The following is an 18,640-nucleotide window of genomic DNA, read 5'->3' as shown; positions in this document are numbered from 1 at the left end:
CGTTTTTCGGACAATTTTTAACCCCCCCCTATGTCTCTCTTGAATAGAGGACAATTTTATTTATCACATCCTCCAGGACAGTTATTGTAAAACTAGAGTTTGACCCCAGTGACCTTCCAAAGTCAACTAGGAACTGCTTCGTTACTTTCACGTTAATTTTTCTCGATTAATGATTTACGTTGGCCCATGAGTGTTTAGAATCAAAAGAACAATATAATAGATCGACCAAGTTATGTATGACACGGGTCGTAACTTATGACCTAGCTCTTGTATAACTCAAAACTGGTTGATCAAAATAAATTTAATAAAAAAAAAACCTGGCAATTGGCAAAACAGATAGTTACTTCAAACAACGACCTTCTTTTTTATAAACACAAGTTTAAAATCGAATTTTATATCCTATAGAAGAGAGTCAATTTTCGTCCTCAACACTTAGCTTCCGGAAAAAATCGACCAAAAAATTAAAAAAAAAAAAAAGAATTCAAACATAACAAATTCGGGTTTGTTATACTATTTGATCTGCTTGAAGTATTTGGGTCATCGAAATAATGAAAGACACAACAAGTAAGATCTTTTCACAGTAGTTTTTACTGCGCATGCGTAAAACGCCCTAAGCTTAACGTATAACGTTGTCGTTTGCTACTTATTCCAAAATCTTTTTTTTTTTTCTTAAACTGTTTCCATCCTTAAGAAAATTTAAATTTTCTTCTAAACTTTCCCCCTTTGATTTGAAATTTCAATCCCCTTTTCAAAAATAAATGTTATACAAAGTTGGGGAGAGTTCTTAGCGAACTTATTTGGCCCACCAGATTCTGATCACGCTGTAAGAAACGCGTTTTTTGGGCGAGAATTTATATTTTTTTTATTATTTCTTGTATCTCTCGGAGTCTCTAGTCTAGTAAGACTGATCTCAAATTTTCAGTGATCTTTTTTACTTCGCGAGCTCCGGGACTTGAGGAACTCGCTGAAAAGATCTCTCCCAATACCATGAGACTTTGGCTAGCGGTTGCGGTTCTCCTATTAGGCAAGTTTTTAATTTAATTTAATTTAACTTCCATTTATTTTGTTTAATTAATACTTGATTAATTTATCAGTAATAATTTTGTTATTTATTTTCTTGTAAGTTTAAGTAAAAATTTAGTTTATTTTCGACTTTAAGAGGAAGTTTTATGTAGTTTAAATATAGCATTATATAAGAGTAATTCGCGGACAATATATATTTAGTGTTCTTTCTGGGTTTTGCTGATATTTATTTATAGATGTTGACGTATTTGTTTTTGTTATTTTTATAATTTTCATTCATTAAACGTAGCTGCGCTATTGGAACTATGAAATAATAATTTACAATATGCAAATATGTATTCGATGTTTTTTCGCTTAAAATATTCTATGGGTTTTCGCAGACCATTGCAATAGATCTAGTTTTGAACGTACAAGTTTATTGCAAAAAATTTGAATATTTGGCCTGTATTTCAGGTTGTTTGGAAATTATTCAGGTTTAAAAAAAAAATCGGTGGAATTTTCAGTTTTCTGTTAAATAATTTTTGAAAACTAATTTTTAACTTATTAATTAAATTTGAAATTTATTTAAAAAGTTATTTTTAATTATATTTCTAGGGGAAAACGTTACTTAGATGAGATAATATAATATATCACATAAATACGCGGGTTTTTAAGTTTTTTTTGCTGAAGGATAAGTTTATAAAAAAACGTTCAATTAAAATAGCATTAGATTGATCTTCTACTTTCAAAATCTATTTTTTTTTCTCTTAAATTGCCGGAAGCTATAAGATACTATATAGTTCCTTTAAAATATCTGACAGTGTATAAAATCCGTATGTATTTTTTCCAATCAGATAATGATAATTGAACCACATTATTGGTCGGTTAACAAGGAAATTTTAATTTGAAATTGAAGTTAATTTCTTTTCAAAATTCAACACGTCAAAATTTTACCTAAAATTAAATTAAATATGTTAGTTTTCTTCTATTTTCTTAGTACCTTAGTATTTTAGAACAAGTTTAAACTGGTTTCATTTAAAAATAAAATAGAAAAGTTAATAGCGGTTTTTCTGTTTCGAGAAAAAATATTGAATTTTAATTTATGTTTTTTTTAACTAATTTATTAGCCTTTTTTTATTATTTAATTTTCTTCTTAAAACCGGTCAAAACCGTTACTTTACCGGTTGATAAACGTTTCTGGTAATATTCGATACTAGTTTTACGTAAGGCGTTTAGCATATTTTTTTCGGAATTAGGCTTAGAAACCGGAATGTTGAGTTTTTATCTTCAAAGGACTGAAAATTTCTAGACGATACTATTCAAAATACGATATTTTCACCGTTAGTGATATTATTTTAAGATGGGTTATTCTGATTCAAGTGAAAGTCAGTCTTAATCTATTAGAGTGTAAATTCACACGTAACTCCCGGGTTTCGGCACCAAAACAAAAAAAAATAAGTAACTCTTTTCTTTTTTAAGTTATGAAGTCGTGGCATTTCCAAAGTTTCAAGTCTTGTCAGATCTTCAAAATATATGCGAAGAAAAATCTACTTAAGATAAATTCGAAAACTAAACCTTCCCTTAGGCGTATATTTTTAGTTTAAAAACAGGTTACAAGTCAACTTTCACCAAGTTCCCAAAAATTCAGGGCGCCTCCCTTTCAAACAAAAAAATGTGGCTTGGCAGATTCGTGCCTTTGACAGAACTTAATAAGGTATTCTTGTATATAACATCAGCGCCATACATTTTTATATAATTAATTCAATCAAGGCTAATGTTTTATCATTAGTTTAATTATGTTGCTCCTTAAATCGTACAGGTAGTTTCTGTAAATTTAAATATAACATTGATCCACCTAACTAAATGTTCATTTAGAATCGCAAGTAAATAAGTATTCGAAACTTTAGGTTTCTTAATTACAATCTTGTAAATTAATTTTGAGCCTGGTTATGATCGACTTGACGCGCTCAAAAGTAGCTCAAACATATAGAGTATAAAGAAGATGTTATTTTATATTAATTTATTTAAGTCTTAATACTTGGTTCAGCACATTTAAAGTAATTAGAGGACATGGGGGTAAGTACCAAAGATGGTAAATAATGATGACAATTAGCTTCGCAATTTCAGTACATTTTTATAAAATGTTGTTTATCAAATTTATAACATAATCTAGTACTTAGTCTTGATCATTTTATTTTGCGAGGGGTCGTCTACTAAATCCCTTATGCCTTTACAATAATTATCCCCCTCGAAAAATCAAGCAATTAAAAATAGAGTGTATATAGTTAGCCTTTGAATGGATCGTTTCGCCCCTGGCCTACATGCATTTCTTATATAGCTAGAAACGCGAAAGTGCATGTCACTTCACCCCATGCCGGTATCTGTTGGAGCTTTCTCTTAAATACTTCTTTTAATTCCACTCAAAAACACAGCGGGAATTGTGTTAAAAACTTTTTCCACCACTTTCTAGTGACTACTTTAATAATATTGTACCAAAAATAAAATTATTTATAAATAGAATTACTATAGAAAACATTTGACGTAAAAATTATGTCGAAGTACGCATATATTAACCGAAAAAATTGGGAAAAACACTATTTTTTTCTTTCTTTAAATCTTATTTGGTATTAGATTCGGGATTTGCACCAGATGATCTCATAGTTTATTTTGATATCGATGAATTAGGGCAAATGATGTTTTTGGTTAAGGTTTGTTTATAAAAATCTGTTTTTTTTTTCAGAAAATTCTAGATATATCATGAAAAGTTTTTAATATGTTAATATATATTAATTTAATTTGAAGATTATTTTAACCCTGGCCCAATTAATTGCTGCGCTATAATTAAATTAAAAACTTTAAAGGTTAGAAAATAAGAAGGTGAATTCGAATGAATACTTTCATTGAATTTAAACTAATTTAGATAATTGTTATAACCTAACAATTAAACCAGATTAGTAAACCCCCAACCAATTAAAATTAACCTAAATCTGCATTAATTAAAATTTATCTAGATTAGAGATAAAAAATTTAGAATTAGGCTTAGGTATTGTTCTAGTGAATGTTTTATTTATTTTAATTGCCCCTTTAGATTTAATTTAAATTAAATTAAAATATTAATATTTAATAATGAAACTAACCTAATACTATACTATAATATAATATTAAATGAATCTATCATGAATCGTTGAAAGAAAAAAAATGGAACCTTCATGGAATTAATTTCATAGTTTGTTAACCATGCACCACATTTTGTCGCAACTTACTTCAAAGATAACGGTCTTGACTCTTGAAAATTGTCACAATAATTGTAGCGTAAAGCGATTCTAAGTTTCACCTAAAAAAAAATCGGAAAAAGTAATCGTTTAAATTTACATTGCACTTCCTTCTCAAGGGAAATTGTTTACCGCTAGCGAATTAAATAGGCCATTCAACCTCACCTCAAATCACTCCGGCGGAAGAGCTAGATAGGTCCTAAGCCTAATTATTAAACAAATTATATTTAAGAGTTGTTCTACTCCATCGTAGTGTCGCCACGTTCCACTGAATCTTTATTGTTTCTAAAAAACATTGATAAATATTTAATATCTACGATTTTATTGTAATTTTTTTATAGTACCTCCTTACTCCGAGTCCAAAAGGAAGCGTTTTAAAACAATACGTTAGAGTTAGAGTTAATTTAGGTTATTATTATTATTTGAAAATTGTTTAGTGGTTAATGCTTAATTAAATGCAAATTAATATTAATGTTGTTTTAGTTTTACGTCCCTGGGTTATGGGCCTAAATGTTCACTTTCCTTCGAGACTAGATCCTGTTGCTATCGCTCTAAAGTCTAAACAGGTTCGAATTAATATTGATTAGACCTAACTCGTAAATTCCAGATTCAACCTTGGCTGGGAAAAACTTGAAAGTTGGTATTTAGTATCGTCGACCTCCTCTAATAAAAATACCTTAAATAACCTCGGAATTAAAAATTAAACGGAATTAAAATGCGCTTCATTCGTTACCGACCAATTTGTCATTCGCGAAACTTTAATATTAATTAGAGAATTTATAATATTTTAGTCTAGACAAATATTTAAACAAAACCAAAGAGGACCTTGATATTCCAGTTTTAAGGTAGATTACGTGGAAATTAACTTTATACCCCAGAGAGAGAGAGATAAAAGTTTCCTTTTCTTTTTAAATACTAAGGAAAAACTTTTTTAAGGACATTGAAGCATGCTTGACTTGAGTTTAGGGTCGCCAATTTCACCAAGAAATGTGTGAAACACTAGGCGTGCCATTGTAATCAACCTATTTTGATAGTTGTTAAGACTAAAGTAATTCTAGGAGTTTTTAGGAATGTTGCTAAGCCTAATTCGGAAAGATCTGGGGGTTGAGAATGAAGGATTGCACGTATTTGCGCTAATTTCGATGATTTAATGGTTTAATTGTATGAATTGCCAATCGTAACTCCAATATGGTGTTTCATTAAGCCTAATTTGGTTTAATTTCAAGATTTAACGGCTTGCAATTGCATTAATTGCTGAGCCTAACGCAAGTTTAGTGTTTGTAAGATCAAACTGAGCTACTTTCTAGTATTTACTGTTTGTAATCATCATAAATGCAAAACCTATACTTTTGTTAAGCCTAAAGTCCGTTTACCTTTCGAAAAAAGGTTCATAGAACTCCAATAGTAAATTAATCGAATCTTCTGTAAGGAATTTTGAAACTCAATACGTGCCTATCTTCCCTAAGTTCTTCCGAACCCTTTAGGCAAACTTAAATCCAAGCTAAACCCCCACGCTGCAACCTGCAACACCCTTTTTTTTACCCCTTTTTTAGAAACTAAAAGTATTCGTATAATTTCTTTGAAAAATTAGCCCTAACTTCACGAAAGTTGATAGGTGTTGTAAAAAAAAAAGAAGGCTTGGTTGTTTCAAGCTAGGAGAAAAACTAGTCCATTAGTGAAAGCGTTCAGAAAAGTTGTCTAGGTTCGACCCCGTTCCACAGTCATTGCCCTACCTATTAGACGACCTGCCTATATCTATGCTCTACGTAGAACCAGTTAAAATAAAGATAAATAAAACAACTCTCTCGTCGTCGAGGCTAAGAAATACTTTTTTTTTTAACAAATTACACCTAGGGCTGGATACGCGTTTTTATTATTATTGAAAACGTGTACAGAATCGTGTTTTGAGGTTTCAAAAAGCGTCTTTTATTTTGTCAATTGGTTATTGCTTGATATTACTTACTTGACCTGAAAAAAAGGCTTAACTTTTTCTATATGAATTATTTGTTTCATTATATTCACTATAGCTACCTCGGTTTTACAGTAGTCAAGTAGTTTATTTAGGGATTGAAATCGAATTCGAATTTAACTTTCTAAATATTATACCTTGCGTGATTGTCAGCCTTAGGGGTGGTCAGAGGTCAAGTTTTTCAACTTTCCTTTAATGATAATAATTGAATTTTTTCCTTCTAAAATTCGGGGTTTATATCAAGTTTCTTAGAAATTGAAAGTAACTGAGTACCGGATATGGTTTAGTTACTATTTACCTGAGTCTTACTTAAATTTATGACTTGTTACTTGTGCCAGTTTAACGAAGTTTATTCTAAATTTTTTTCTTTTTATTTTTTTTACAGGAGTTCTACTTCCTTGCGGCTCTGAACATAATGTGGTAAGTATATTAGGCTTGGCTACTGCAAAGATAATCCAACGTTTACGTTTTGGTTCAATATCTTTGAAATTTGGTCGCAGTCCGATTTACATTTGAAAAATTACAGGCAAAGAGACAAATAAGACGCGGAGGTCAACGTGGCAGGACAACAGCCGCTCCCGTCGTCACCACACCAGAACCCGAGTATGAATACGAAGACGAAGAAGAAGCGTCACCAGCGCCTCCCGTTTCGTACCAAAGACGACCAGTAGTTGTTTCCGAAACCCCCGCCGAAGCATCCGCCGAGGATGACGCGGAGCCCGTTAGGAGTAGCCAACCGGGTACGTCTCTCCGTCGCCCACCCCAAGCCCCTCCCAAACGACCCACTCCTCCACCGGAAGACTACGAAGACATTCCTAAAGGAGAAGGTTCCCCCGACTATGAACTACCAGATCCCGTTCGCGTGCCAACCAATCAACGAAGACCTAAGACCACAACTACGCGTAAACCAAAAACACCACTACCGTACATCCCGGATCCCAATAACGAAAACCCCGACGAAGGTGGTTATTTACGTAATGTAGTGACCACCAGCGGTCCCCCGCGTACCTTTTCTAGAAGACCTTCCACGCGACCAGCTACTACAACGACAACAACCAGCGCCCCCACAACGGCTAGAAATCCTGTCAGGCGACCGAACGCCAATAGGGGTAGTCTTCCCAAACCCGCCGGTCCCCCTAGGCCTTCACCTGGTGCCGCAGCCCCTCCATCACCAGATGATTTAATAGCTAAAATTTTAGGTGGACAGCCTGTGGCTGCCTCCGGACCAACTCCCCCGAAAGCGAGACAAGCAGCCAGACCTAAACCTACCACAACCACCACAACTACAACGACCGAAGCTGCTCCAACTAACGCGCCAGCTGCAGTTAGAGCCCGACAAGGTGGTCGACGACGTACATCAACCGCTGCTCCCAAACCAACAACTGTCGCTGAGGAAGACGAAGAAGAAACCCCAGAACCCACACCACCACCGAGACGTACGCCCGGACGTCCTGGTAACCGACGCAACCGTCCAACTGCCCCAAAACTACGACCCACAACTGCCGCTGCTTCGGAAGAGGAAGAGGTCATAGATAAACCTACCACACCCATCCCAAAAAGGAAGCCAGTCGCTAGTAGGGTTAGATTCGCTATCAAACCACCCAAACCCGCCGTAGTTCTGGAGCAACCCGATGACCACGATCACGACGATGAATACGAAGAACAATCCGAACCACGTGAAGTGACGCAACGCGCCCCTTATCGTCCACCTTCGACAACAAGTACAAGCGTAACCACTCGTCCAGTCTCTAAATTCGGCGCCGCTGGAAGACAAGCGCAAGCGGAAGCTGCCGCTTCCGAGAAAAAGAAGTTTCGTGGAAGATTTAGGCCTAAGAGTCGCGACGATGACGAAGAAGATGACGGATACACAGAGAGACGATACAGACCAAGATCACGTGGTCGACCATCCCGTTACAGAGATGAAGATTACGATGAAGAATATGACGATTACGATGATCCACCACCACGAAGGAATAACAACCGCAACCGCGGACGTGATAGAGATATCAACAGCGGACGTAGGAGAGGAAATCGAGGCCGTGGCCCGACTACCTCACCTAGACCATCGACGAGAGTACCTCCACCGGATCTAGAGAAGAGGAAGGACGGACGTATCATTGATTATCTCGGTGACCCAAATTTACCACGTGAACTTACCGGATTCAGTTTGGTCGACTATCCATTTTACGTAACTGTCCCCGAAGATGCAGTCTTCGATTGCGATAAGAATCCAGATGGTTTCTACGCCAGCGTTCCTCATTTCTGCCAGGTATGCTAATAACTGAATACAATAAGTTCGTATCTTCCTTCCCACGTAAGCGTTGCATTGAAAGCAATCGTGTTTTCAGAACAGTTTCCCTAAGTAGAAATTCGAGTTCTTAACCTATGACCTTACCGAGAAAACCACTAATAGAATGGAACAAACTTAACATATGATGATAGCTAAGCCTAATTTCTTTAGGTGTGGGTGGAACTCGGTTTAAGTATTTAATATTTTCCGGCTGATTAGGGGCGTTTTCGCTTTATGGTTTGTTCTGAAAAACTAGTTCGCCTCCTATTGAATTTATGCTTTTATAAAGTAATATAGTGTAATATTTAAACGAAAGTACTTTCTGACGACCACTGAAATAGTAAAAAAAAAATCCAAATTCACAGAAAGAACGTTGCCTCAAGCGATATAAAATTTAAACTAGTTATTAGGGTACCGTTATTTTAACGGCACGATTTTAAATTAATGTTTTGGCTGTAGTTTAGAAAATATACTTAAGGTTAACTGGGTGTTGGCTGTTTTAGGCTTAATGGTCTAATCACTGACAATACGATATACAAAATCAGTTGGCACTGAAGTGAAAGCCATGAAATAAATTTTAAGTTTTTATCTTTTGTAACCTCTAACCTCGAAAAATAACAAAGAAAACGTGCAATTTCCCTTGTGAAGTATTTCACTAATTAGTTTAATTTCTCGTAAAATAACTAATTAACATATATTCTAATTTCATCAATAGGTGTTCCATTATTGTCATGCCGGTAACAAATACAGTTTCTTGTGTCCCAACTACACGTTATACGACCAAACGACATTCACTTGCCGTTTCGCCAATACGGTCAACTGTCCCAAGTCGGCCGACCACTTCCATCGTAATGACGCTCTCTACAAGGACGACAAGTCGACGGAGGCGCCCATTACCACCCAGCTCATACCAGATGATAAACCAGCTAAGGCTGAAAAGAAAGCCAAATCGAAAAATTAAATCAAATTAGCGATAAAAGACATTTTTTTAAGTTCAATTTTCAAGTGATTAAAAATCAAATCAAGAAGTATCGCCAAAGTTGTCATGATGGTAGGTTGTTAAAATTAATTATTATTATTTCTTTTTTCGTCCATCTGTGAGTTTTCGCGGAGTAATACATGTAATAAGAGTCCCATGATTTTCGGATCTAGGCCCCTAGTTAGTAATTTTCAGAAAGTTTTAAAATTATAAAAAACAAATTGTCGATTTTTCCAAAACCAAAATTTTCATACCAATCTTGTTTTTTCTTTCTATGAAAATTTTGTTTAATTTTGATAAAATTTGAAAGCAAATCGACTCTCTGAAAGTGAAACAATTAAGGTTATACAAAAATGAACCATAATATCTGTGATGAAGGTGATAAAAACGCGTTTATTTTTGTGTAAATAGAAGTGTTTTCACACGCTTGCTCACGCGGTATGTGAAAATAATTTTGAAAATAAAATAATTCATTATTGTTTTAATTAATGTTTATTATTTTTACTTCATTTGATTTAGGATCGAAATGCATGTATTGCCTGGGTTGCTTTTTATATATATATACTTTTTTTTGTTCTGCTTTGATCTACTGGCGCATGGCTTTTTATTTTTTAAATTTGGCGCATTTTTTTCCCGCCAAAGAGTGGCGACACTATATAGTGCTGCTGCTGCACTTGCTTCTTTACCGCGCCGTCACGTGGTTTTAGTTCGCGGTTTCTGAAACAGAGGTGAGCATTTGGATGATGACGGTGCTTCCGGAAATGTTGTGGAAGGTAAATTTTAATGTTAATTAGGTTGATTTCAATAAAGTTTATTAATAAAGTTTGTAGTAGTCCTTTTATCCGTTGTTAAATTGTATTCTATAATTCTAGGCGTGCATTTATTCCCCTTAACTGGAAATGATTATTGAGTTAAGCCTTGGTCATCACGTGGCAGAGCAACCTTGGAGCAACGTGGGTTCATCATGAATTACCGTTTAATTAGGTAAGCATTGTGTGTAACGTCTCCAGTGTTTGTGTTACGTGTTCAACAATCTTAAAAGATTGATGTGCGACTATAATTAGTAATTGCACCATTGAAATACATGGCAAAATCTTTTATTCGGTAACAAACGTTCGATAATTGGGCTGTTTTGTGTAAACCTCATTAAAATGAAACAGATTTAGCAATAATAATGAATTTGGCAAAGGGTGTTATTAGTTCAACGCTAACTTGATGGTAACCTATGAATTTTAAAACTTGGTAAAGCAGTTATGGCTTGAAAGATACAATTAAACTTAAAGGCATGATCTATTAAATTAAATTATTAATGCGCATATCACAGAATCAAAGGAAAAATATTTGAATGATTTTTTTTAAGTCGGTTTGGTTTAAACTTCAAAACACCTGCAATATCTGGCAATATTTTAATCTTATCAAAGACATCTTTTTCATAACTAAAGCACCATTATATTTTGATCAATATACTTTTTTTAATTTAGAAAATGAAATTATTTATAAACATTAAAAAAAAAATATTCCCAGAGGCCAAGGCTTAAGCCTTTTAATATGATTCGGCAGAATCGGAAATGATTTAATTATAACTTAATCTACGTCACCCCCCCCCCCTCCCCAAATGTTTCGGAACAAAATTATGCTATAGAGAGTATTTATTATTTTAGGAACTGTATTTCTCAGCGCCAAATCATTTTAAGGCACATGGGGTAAGGCTTAATGGGTCTTTGTTAAATATCTTTGATACCTACCTTATTTTTATCTGCAATTGGGAAAATGTTGTAAAACTTTGTTAAAAATACTCTTGGAAGACATTTGAGAGAATTAATTATTCAAATATAAGGTCAATTAGACTTAAGGCACTCCAAAAAATTCTGCATCATGTATGTACATGATATGTAGAAACCCCTCAAAAATATACATTAATTTACATAGCATGGTTAACCTCCATTTTCGACGTTTCAATATCGGTAATCCGTTTGCAGAGTATAAAAACAGTTTATTCAATAATTAATGGCACTTTATAAAATCTTGTTGATTTGGGGTTTTTTTTACAATGTTTTTGACGCGCTTCTACAAGGTTACTGTAACATCCTCAGATACCTTGTTTCTTGCATTAGCGATGACAATGTGGAGTTCATATCATTTATAACCATATTTGAGGTTGTTAGCAATGATGGGGTACCTGGTTTTGAATAACCTTGAGATTTCTCGTCATTTTGATTGGTTGGCAATGGAGTTAGGCACGAATCGGTGATCATAGCTATGGCAGGGCTAGCTGGACCCAAAGTCTGTGATAGAATTGTACTATCATTAAGTCCCTCATTAATACCTTCCATCATAAAGTCCGGTGGGTTATCGGTGCTACTTGTAACTTTGTTACAACCCGGAGAAAATTCCGCGATGTTTTCTACCGTTTCTAATGTAATAATTGTAGATTGTTCCCTGTTAATTGGCGTAGGAGGTACTTGAGTTGACCTGTTTTCATCACCAATTAGGGTTAAACTAGCGGTGTTTCCTTGAGCCGCGTTACCAGCAGCACCCTGGGAGCTACCAGATTTTACGGATTCAGTCTCTTCTTTAATGTTAGTGTGAGAGTCTTTACTAGTTATAAATTGTTGACACTGTTGAACATACTCTAAAGTTCTTTGGTAAGCTTCTGGTGGCATATTAGATAAAGATGATTGGCTAACACTCTTGCATTGTATCTCTGGTTTGGGGTTACATCCGCAACAGGATGTCTTACTACACGATTGAGTCATGTTAGGGTGTTGATTGTAACTTGGTTGACAGTTATGTTGTTGAGGCACTTGTGAATTTTGATTACTGTTGTGGTAATACCCGCCATTGTTGTACGCCGGTAATTGTTGGGAGTATTGGTTATTTCCCTGAGGTAACGCGTTGTATTGGCGGTTTTGTTGGTTGTAAGATTGTCGCGAACAAACGCTTGGAGGGTTGGTATTGTACCCGTATTCGTGGACATTGCCGTTCAGGTAATGAGGCGGTTGAGGGTAATTTTGAGGAATTCTTGATGCTGGTAATGTCACGCTCATTGGGCGGGGGTTATTTTGAAGGCACATTTGTTCCGCCATGTTCTGTTGCGCGGTGCGAACGTTCATATTAGGTGGAAGACACGAATTATGTTGTTGATTTTGATTTACAAAATGAGCCTGGTTTGGTAATGGATTGCCCAACTGTTGTTGTTGAGTTTGTTGCATGTTCATGGGTGGGGAAGCGATTGTTAATGAACTATTGTGAGACAAGTGATAGTAATTATAAGTGCACATTGATGGGTTTTGGTGTTCTTGAGGATTCAAATGTCTAGGAAGTTGTTGAGGTGCAGCGCACATCTGTGGTACATTGTTCGGATGTTGTGGACCTGCATTCCAATTCGACCCGCTACCATTACCATTCTGGTAGGGTTGGTTATGATTATGTCGATACATATCCTCATGCATTTGAGGTTGAATGTGACTAGCTGAGTGAAAATCGGTTGTCGAATTTTGAGAATTTTGATTGTAATAACTTCCGTTGTTACTCGCGCAACACCTTGATGGGTTTTGGTTATAAGATTGTTGTTGGACAGCCATGTTATTCATGTTCTGGTAATGATGTTGAGGTACTTGGTATCCGTTTGGATGTTGAGCCACGTGATTATGTCCTGGGTGAGGCATTTGTGGTGGGTGCTGAGGAATGGAATGATGGACTGGATGCGTCGGTGTCTGGGGCATTGTATGCTGTTGAGGATGGGCGGGTTGTTGTTGCGGGTGGTTTGGTTGAGCTCGAACATTTTGGCATTGTTGGGAACCTTGTGGAGGACTCATAGGAGGTGCCGTTTTGATTTGAGTTGTAGGTTGGCTAGCACTAGCAACCAATGGTTGATTAGGACCCCTGAATTGATTAGATCCGTTGCTGCAATGAGGGTTAGGATTAGCCGTTGTAAAATTTTGATTTCCACTCGAACAAGATGTTTCATCAGGGTAAACTCTAATGTCGGGTATGTTTGGCTTCACATCAACTTGCATTTGATTATTGATACACGATCCTTGTGTTGAGGCCGGTGATAATGGTACATCGTTGGGTTCCACCCTTTGTACTTGATTGATGTAGCCAATCATTTCGTCAGGTAGAACCAAATCCAGATTCTCTTCAATGGGTAGATTCTCCTCGCATTGGTCCAGGACAATGTTTTCATTAGGGTGCATATTAATACCAGCAGCCCCTTGTGGGTTTTGAGATGAACCGCCAGCTGCGGGATTGGTTGGATTGTGTCCTCCATTGCAACTCCTTACAGGACTTGCCCTCGATTTTGGCACGACACTAGATGGTCTCAAAGTCACTGAACTTTCAGCCCTTGATTCGCTGTTTGTTGGTGTTGCTTGATATCCTTGTCGACTTCCCATATTCAAGCTTAGGCTCAAATTTGAGGTACTGGCTAAAGCACTTCCTTGTCGCTGCACCACGAGGTTAGATGTTTGAGCCAAATGCTGAGCTGCTAAGGCCCTGGAATGAATCCTTTGTAGGTGAGCCGTCACATTTGGTGGTAAACTCGATTGGCTATCGCTGGATTTTCTGGAACTTCCTAATGAAATTGGATCGCATGGTGAATTGACTCTTGGGGGCGGTGGTAAATGGTGCGATGATATTGATTCGCTTTCACGACGAGCCTGAGCAGTAGCGGTACTTTTAGTGCTCCTAGTACTTGTGTTACTCTGAGTGCTGTGGCTCAGATCAGAGCACATGCTACTGTAAAAAGAGCTTACAGTGCTGCTAGTATTGCTATCCCTTCTGACGTTTTCCATTGTCGTTTGAGTATTTATTAAAGTCGTCTGTTTAGAAGAATCTCCTGCATTGATAAAATACCAACATTGTTAACTAGGTTCAAAACTTTAGAACTTGAGCATAATACCATTCTTAGTTGAGAAAGAAATATCCATGAAACTTTTTCGTGATGAGTTCCCTTTTGGTACTCCTGAGCTTCTGGAAGTTCCTGTTGCATAAAACATAAGTATGATTAGCTTTTGCATTAAACAACTCGAGCAACAAAAAAACTCGTTAATTACCATCTCGATTGGGTAGGATATTCGGAAACCAGGATCTTGGCGAACGAAACGTTGCTTGGAGTTTATTTTTCAGTCGATTCCTTATACTTCTATCCCGTTCTTCATTGTTTCGACTTGAACTAACTCCGCATGTTACCGCAGCCACAATTTCGTCACCGTGCTGAAATTTAGACACGGTACATTAGAACCTGAAGACTGAAGTACTCTTCACAAAACTCAAGAATACTTACTTCAATTCCTGTTTCGACCAAATCCCAAGTAGCTTCCTCAACTTCTGCCAGTTCGTGTTGTCCGCTGGTTGTCGAGACGCTGTTATCGCTTATAGGAGCATCTTCTGAACAGTGATTTGGCAACCCAATCGAATCAGTTAGCGTAATGTCCTCAACCGGACTTCCTAGGTCTTGCGGCGAACCCTGATCCTGTTGAGGGTTATTGGTGTTAATTCATGTTTGAAATTTTTGAAGATAGTAACAATTACCTCAGATTTCATGCTTGGGCTGGACAAGGAGACTGATTTTATTCCTCCTTCTTCGGAGTTCGGACTGCCTTGATTGCTACCAGGATTATCGTCTTTGGTATCTCCCGTTCCGCCATCACCACCTTTATGCTTCTTATTAGCGTAAAACTCTGGTCCGTGGACAGTTTTGACGTGTTTTCTCAATGAACTTGGGTCTGTGTAACGCTTTGTACAACCAGGGGCCTTGCATACATATGGTTTCTGCAAAAATGTTTGAAACCATTAGAAACATTTCTCCACCTAACTTTGAATATTCAAAGTGTTACCTCTTTGGAATGAGTCCTATTTTGATGTTTAGCACGATCTGACGCGTTACTGAAGGCTTTGGTACAACCTGGATACTCGCACATGTAAGGTTTTTCGCCTGTATGGGATCTGAGATGTGTTTTGAGGTTTTCAAGTCGAGAATAAGCTTTGGAACATCCTTCAAACTGTATAACGAATTGTTAGGGTCTCTTCATTCTTCCATGAAGTTATTTAAGAACACTTACAGTGCATTTATGGGGCTTCTCTCCCGTATGTCGTCTCATGTGTACGACCAACATGTATTGAGCTTTAAATGGTTTTTCGTCCCTGGAACAGTCCTTCCAACGGCAGACAAACGACTTCTTGTTACCGTGTATATGATCACTATTGATATGCTGAAGACAGAGTCATGGGTTAGCTCCATTGTCTTTGAATGTTTTCAAATATTGGAAGTACCTTTACTAATTCCTCTTGAGTACCAAACTCTTTTCCACAATCTTTCCAATGACAATTAGTCTCTATGAAGTCTCCTGGCTCATCCTTGAGGTCGTTTGAACCATCTTTATCATCGTCTTCGTGATTTGAATTCGGAATTTTTTCCTTTTTGATCCGGGATAACTTTCCCTCCTCCGTGTCCACAGTACTGCTGACAACGTTACTGGCCGTTTCTCTACCGCCCATCCCATCAGGCTGGTTGGCGTACGAAAGAACAATCGTTAACATAATAAAGACATTAGAGAAACCATCCTCCCCTTTTGTCTTTCTGAAAACTTACCACCATTAAACCGTCGAGTTTCGCGTTAGTGTATGGAGAATACAGATGACTAGTCAAAAGAGGTTGTTGGACGGTTGAAGGCATCATGACGGGGGAACCGATGCTTCCTTGACGCATCAGGTGGTGCAGCTGTTGTAGTTGAGTTGGCACCGTAGGTGGGGGAACCCCGAACGCCGGACTAAGGGTTCCTGCTTAGTAAGTAAGATAGATTCTATTTAGACGACTGGCCCGAGACCATTTTGACGAGGTACTTTCGGGCAATAAATACATACCCGCGGACAAGTGACCGTAAGAACCACTGGCGCTAGAACTCCTTGACCCATTCATAAAGGACATTAAAGAATTCGGCGAGAAACGTATCATAGAATTGATGTCAAAACATTCCGAGTACGGTGAACTAGAGAGGGCGCGTTTTCGACCGTATCTGAGACCAGTTCGTGGGCTAGCCATGCGCGATCCTATTGCCAAAATAAGGTTAAGGATGCCCTCGTTGCTTTAGAGAAATATGTAATATTCTTACCATCCACGTAGAATGGTAAATCGTTACTGGCGACTGAACTTGGGGGTAATTGTGGGTGCATATCGGCCATGATATTTCTTTGGCTAATGGCGGCCATCTGTTGCAAGTACTCCGATGATACGGGCATCCCTTTAAATTAGATTAATATATAGGGGTAATGATTAGTATTGTTATAAATGTTTTTGGTTGTTGCGACGCGAGGAATGGTAAGGTGCCGGGATGACACAATGGAGATCGGGAGAGAAAGCTTCCCTAGCTATGTCGCTTCTATACAATTTTTTAACTAAATTGCTTAACTTGTCTATTAATAATGATGTTAATTACTAAATTACAATATTTGAAGAAACGATGAGGGAAATTAGTTTGGAAAAAATGTCCACAGTTAACGCCCACTTCATTTAAACATTCTGACTACATTTTTTTATATGTCTATATGAAATTATTAATGTTGAATATATAAATAATCGTTCCCACTATATCATATTTTAAGGACATTGTTACAATTTAACCTGATACTAAGATGAAGGTTAGTTTATGATAAGGCATTTGTATTTGTACGTATCAAGTTATAACTGATTAATCCAAGGACCCCAGGTGTATTGAATTTAGCCAAATGTTGCCTACAGCGGTACACCCCACAATTTTCCGATGATAAGTCTTGAAAAAGTCATTTACATTTTATCTCCATTAGATTGAATTATAATTTCTCATTCATTTATATAGTTTTGGATTAAAAAAAATAATTTAAAGGGAAAGTATCACGAGTTTTAAGTATAATAATGGGTCTAATCTTGGTCAACATTTAACTCTGTTAGGTTTGCTGTTTAATTTCTCTTGATTTGATTAGTTTACTACCTCATTATGTTTTTGTCTCTTGACCAATTTCGACATTTATTCGAAAGTTCTACTTAAACCATAGTGAGGTTGTTTTTTTTACGGTATTAATAACGCTACTGTGGTCGAGGGGCTAATCACCCACCGAAGTACGTACACCGATTACGTGTGACACGTAATCATTTAAGCGCGGTCACAAGATTCCGCTGAGTGAATGGCCCCTCGAGTTTGATTTCCCTTTTAATTCCCCAACAATTAACTTTTACAGTATAACTCTTTCATTTCGGGACATTTTCTAAGTATGTTTTAAACTTACCTCTGTGGTCAACAGGCGATATTCCTCGCATTGGGACAGTGGGACTGGCGTGTAATGAGTAGAATTGATCCACGTAGGGACTAAGACAATAGGGGGAGTGGAATCCGTCGAGTTGTCCATTAGCGTGTCCTCGTCTTTGCGACAGTAATGTTAAATCAGTCAGGACGGGACTACCACCGTTAGAGATCAAACTATATATAATGAGATATAGAGAGATTTTCCCCAACATATGGTTTAAAACTATCACGTCAATGTCTATTAATCGGATGGGATGATATCGTTAAGGGGGAAATAGGATCTATTAATCACCCGATTGGACGCTGCTGGAAGATCCATGAGGGGATAATTAACAGGCTATCGCGCGGGAATATTAAATTCTAGGCATGAAGTAAGTCTAAAGGGATGGCGAAGTGTACAGTAGCTTTTTCATTTCGTATCACCGTTTTTTAAATGACGGATTTTAGTCAAACTTTAATCGACATTATTTATTATTTAGTAATATCTTTTGAGCTTTTATTACTATGATCTGCAGAATGTCCTCAAATGTAAATGATTATTTGCGCAATGTTTACTTCTCTTGGCGTTTGAATCATTTTGTATGTTAATTACCAACCATATGCTTTTGGTATCGATTATTGAGGCGATATTCGAGCTACGATAATTGAGTTACGATGTTTATTATGGTTGGAGAGCTCTACTTTACGATATAATGAACTTTGCTAAGGTAACTAATTCAAATACAATTTTACGCTATGACAAGGATAAGTTGGTAATTATTTTAAGCTTTTTCATTTCGCCATCCCTTTTAAAGGTGTGTTATTGAATTGACCAATTTAAGTTCGTGTATTTGTCGATATACTCCG

At 36.8% G+C, this 18,640-nt stretch overlaps 2 protein-coding genes across 5 annotated transcripts in view; one reads left to right on the top strand and one right to left on the bottom strand.

The window, feature by feature from the left end:
* The first annotated feature begins 415 nt into the window (after positions 1-415).
* Positions 416-9,997, top strand: LOC149651471 (uncharacterized). Its single transcript, XM_089848408.1, has 5 exons — positions 416-564; positions 923-1,024; positions 6,629-6,663; positions 6,770-8,512; positions 9,249-9,997. The coding sequence occupies exons 1-5, from the start codon at positions 549-551 to the stop codon at positions 9,492-9,494; spliced, it is 2,142 nt and encodes a 713-aa protein (XP_089704534.1). The 5' UTR covers positions 416-548; the 3' UTR covers positions 9,495-9,997.
* A 596-nt stretch (positions 9,998-10,593) lies between these two features.
* Positions 10,594-18,640, bottom strand: part of LOC149651470 (uncharacterized) — a 61,745-nt gene continuing 53,698 nt past the window's right edge. For 2 of the 4 annotated variants that reach the window (XM_089848400.1, XM_089848398.1), the window contains 12 exons: positions 17,778-17,968; positions 16,628-16,756; positions 16,380-16,565; positions 16,108-16,298; positions 15,789-16,022; positions 15,578-15,727; positions 15,353-15,517; positions 15,048-15,287; positions 14,800-14,988; positions 14,570-14,729; positions 14,416-14,496; positions 10,594-14,352 (listed from right to left, as the gene is read on the bottom strand). In XM_089848400.1, coding sequence (XP_089704526.1) covers positions 11,588-14,352; positions 14,416-14,496; positions 14,570-14,729; positions 14,800-14,988; positions 15,048-15,287; positions 15,353-15,517; positions 15,578-15,727; positions 15,789-16,022; positions 16,108-16,298; positions 16,380-16,565; positions 16,628-16,756; positions 17,778-17,968 — 4,681 coding nt within the window. In that variant the 3' untranslated portion in view covers positions 10,594-11,587. The remainder of the gene's footprint in view (positions 14,353-14,415; positions 14,497-14,569; positions 14,730-14,799; positions 14,989-15,047; positions 15,288-15,352; positions 15,518-15,577; positions 15,728-15,788; positions 16,023-16,107; positions 16,299-16,379; positions 16,566-16,627; positions 16,757-17,777; positions 17,969-18,640) is intronic. The other 2 variants (XM_089848401.1, XM_089848399.1) reach the window with 2 other exon arrangements.

Source organism: Phalangium opilio, unplaced genomic scaffold, assembly GCF_054372755.1.
Source record: "Phalangium opilio isolate 3A_F unplaced genomic scaffold, DU_Popi_V2 ptg000082l_1, whole genome shotgun sequence".
Classification (NCBI taxonomy): domain Eukaryota; kingdom Metazoa; phylum Arthropoda; class Arachnida; order Opiliones; family Phalangiidae; genus Phalangium; species Phalangium opilio.
This window is presented reverse-complemented; position numbering and strand designations above follow the sequence as displayed.

Excerpts from the sequence above, each read along its gene's own strand:
- LOC149651471 (XM_089848408.1), top strand. Across the intron at positions 1,025-6,628 it reads GGTTGCGGTTCTCCTATTAG|GAGTTCTACTTCCTTGCGGC; the intron begins GCAAGTTTTTAA and ends TTTTTTTTACAG. Across the intron at positions 6,664-6,769 it reads GCGGCTCTGAACATAATGTG|GCAAAGAGACAAATAAGACG; the intron begins GTAAGTATATTA and ends GAAAAATTACAG.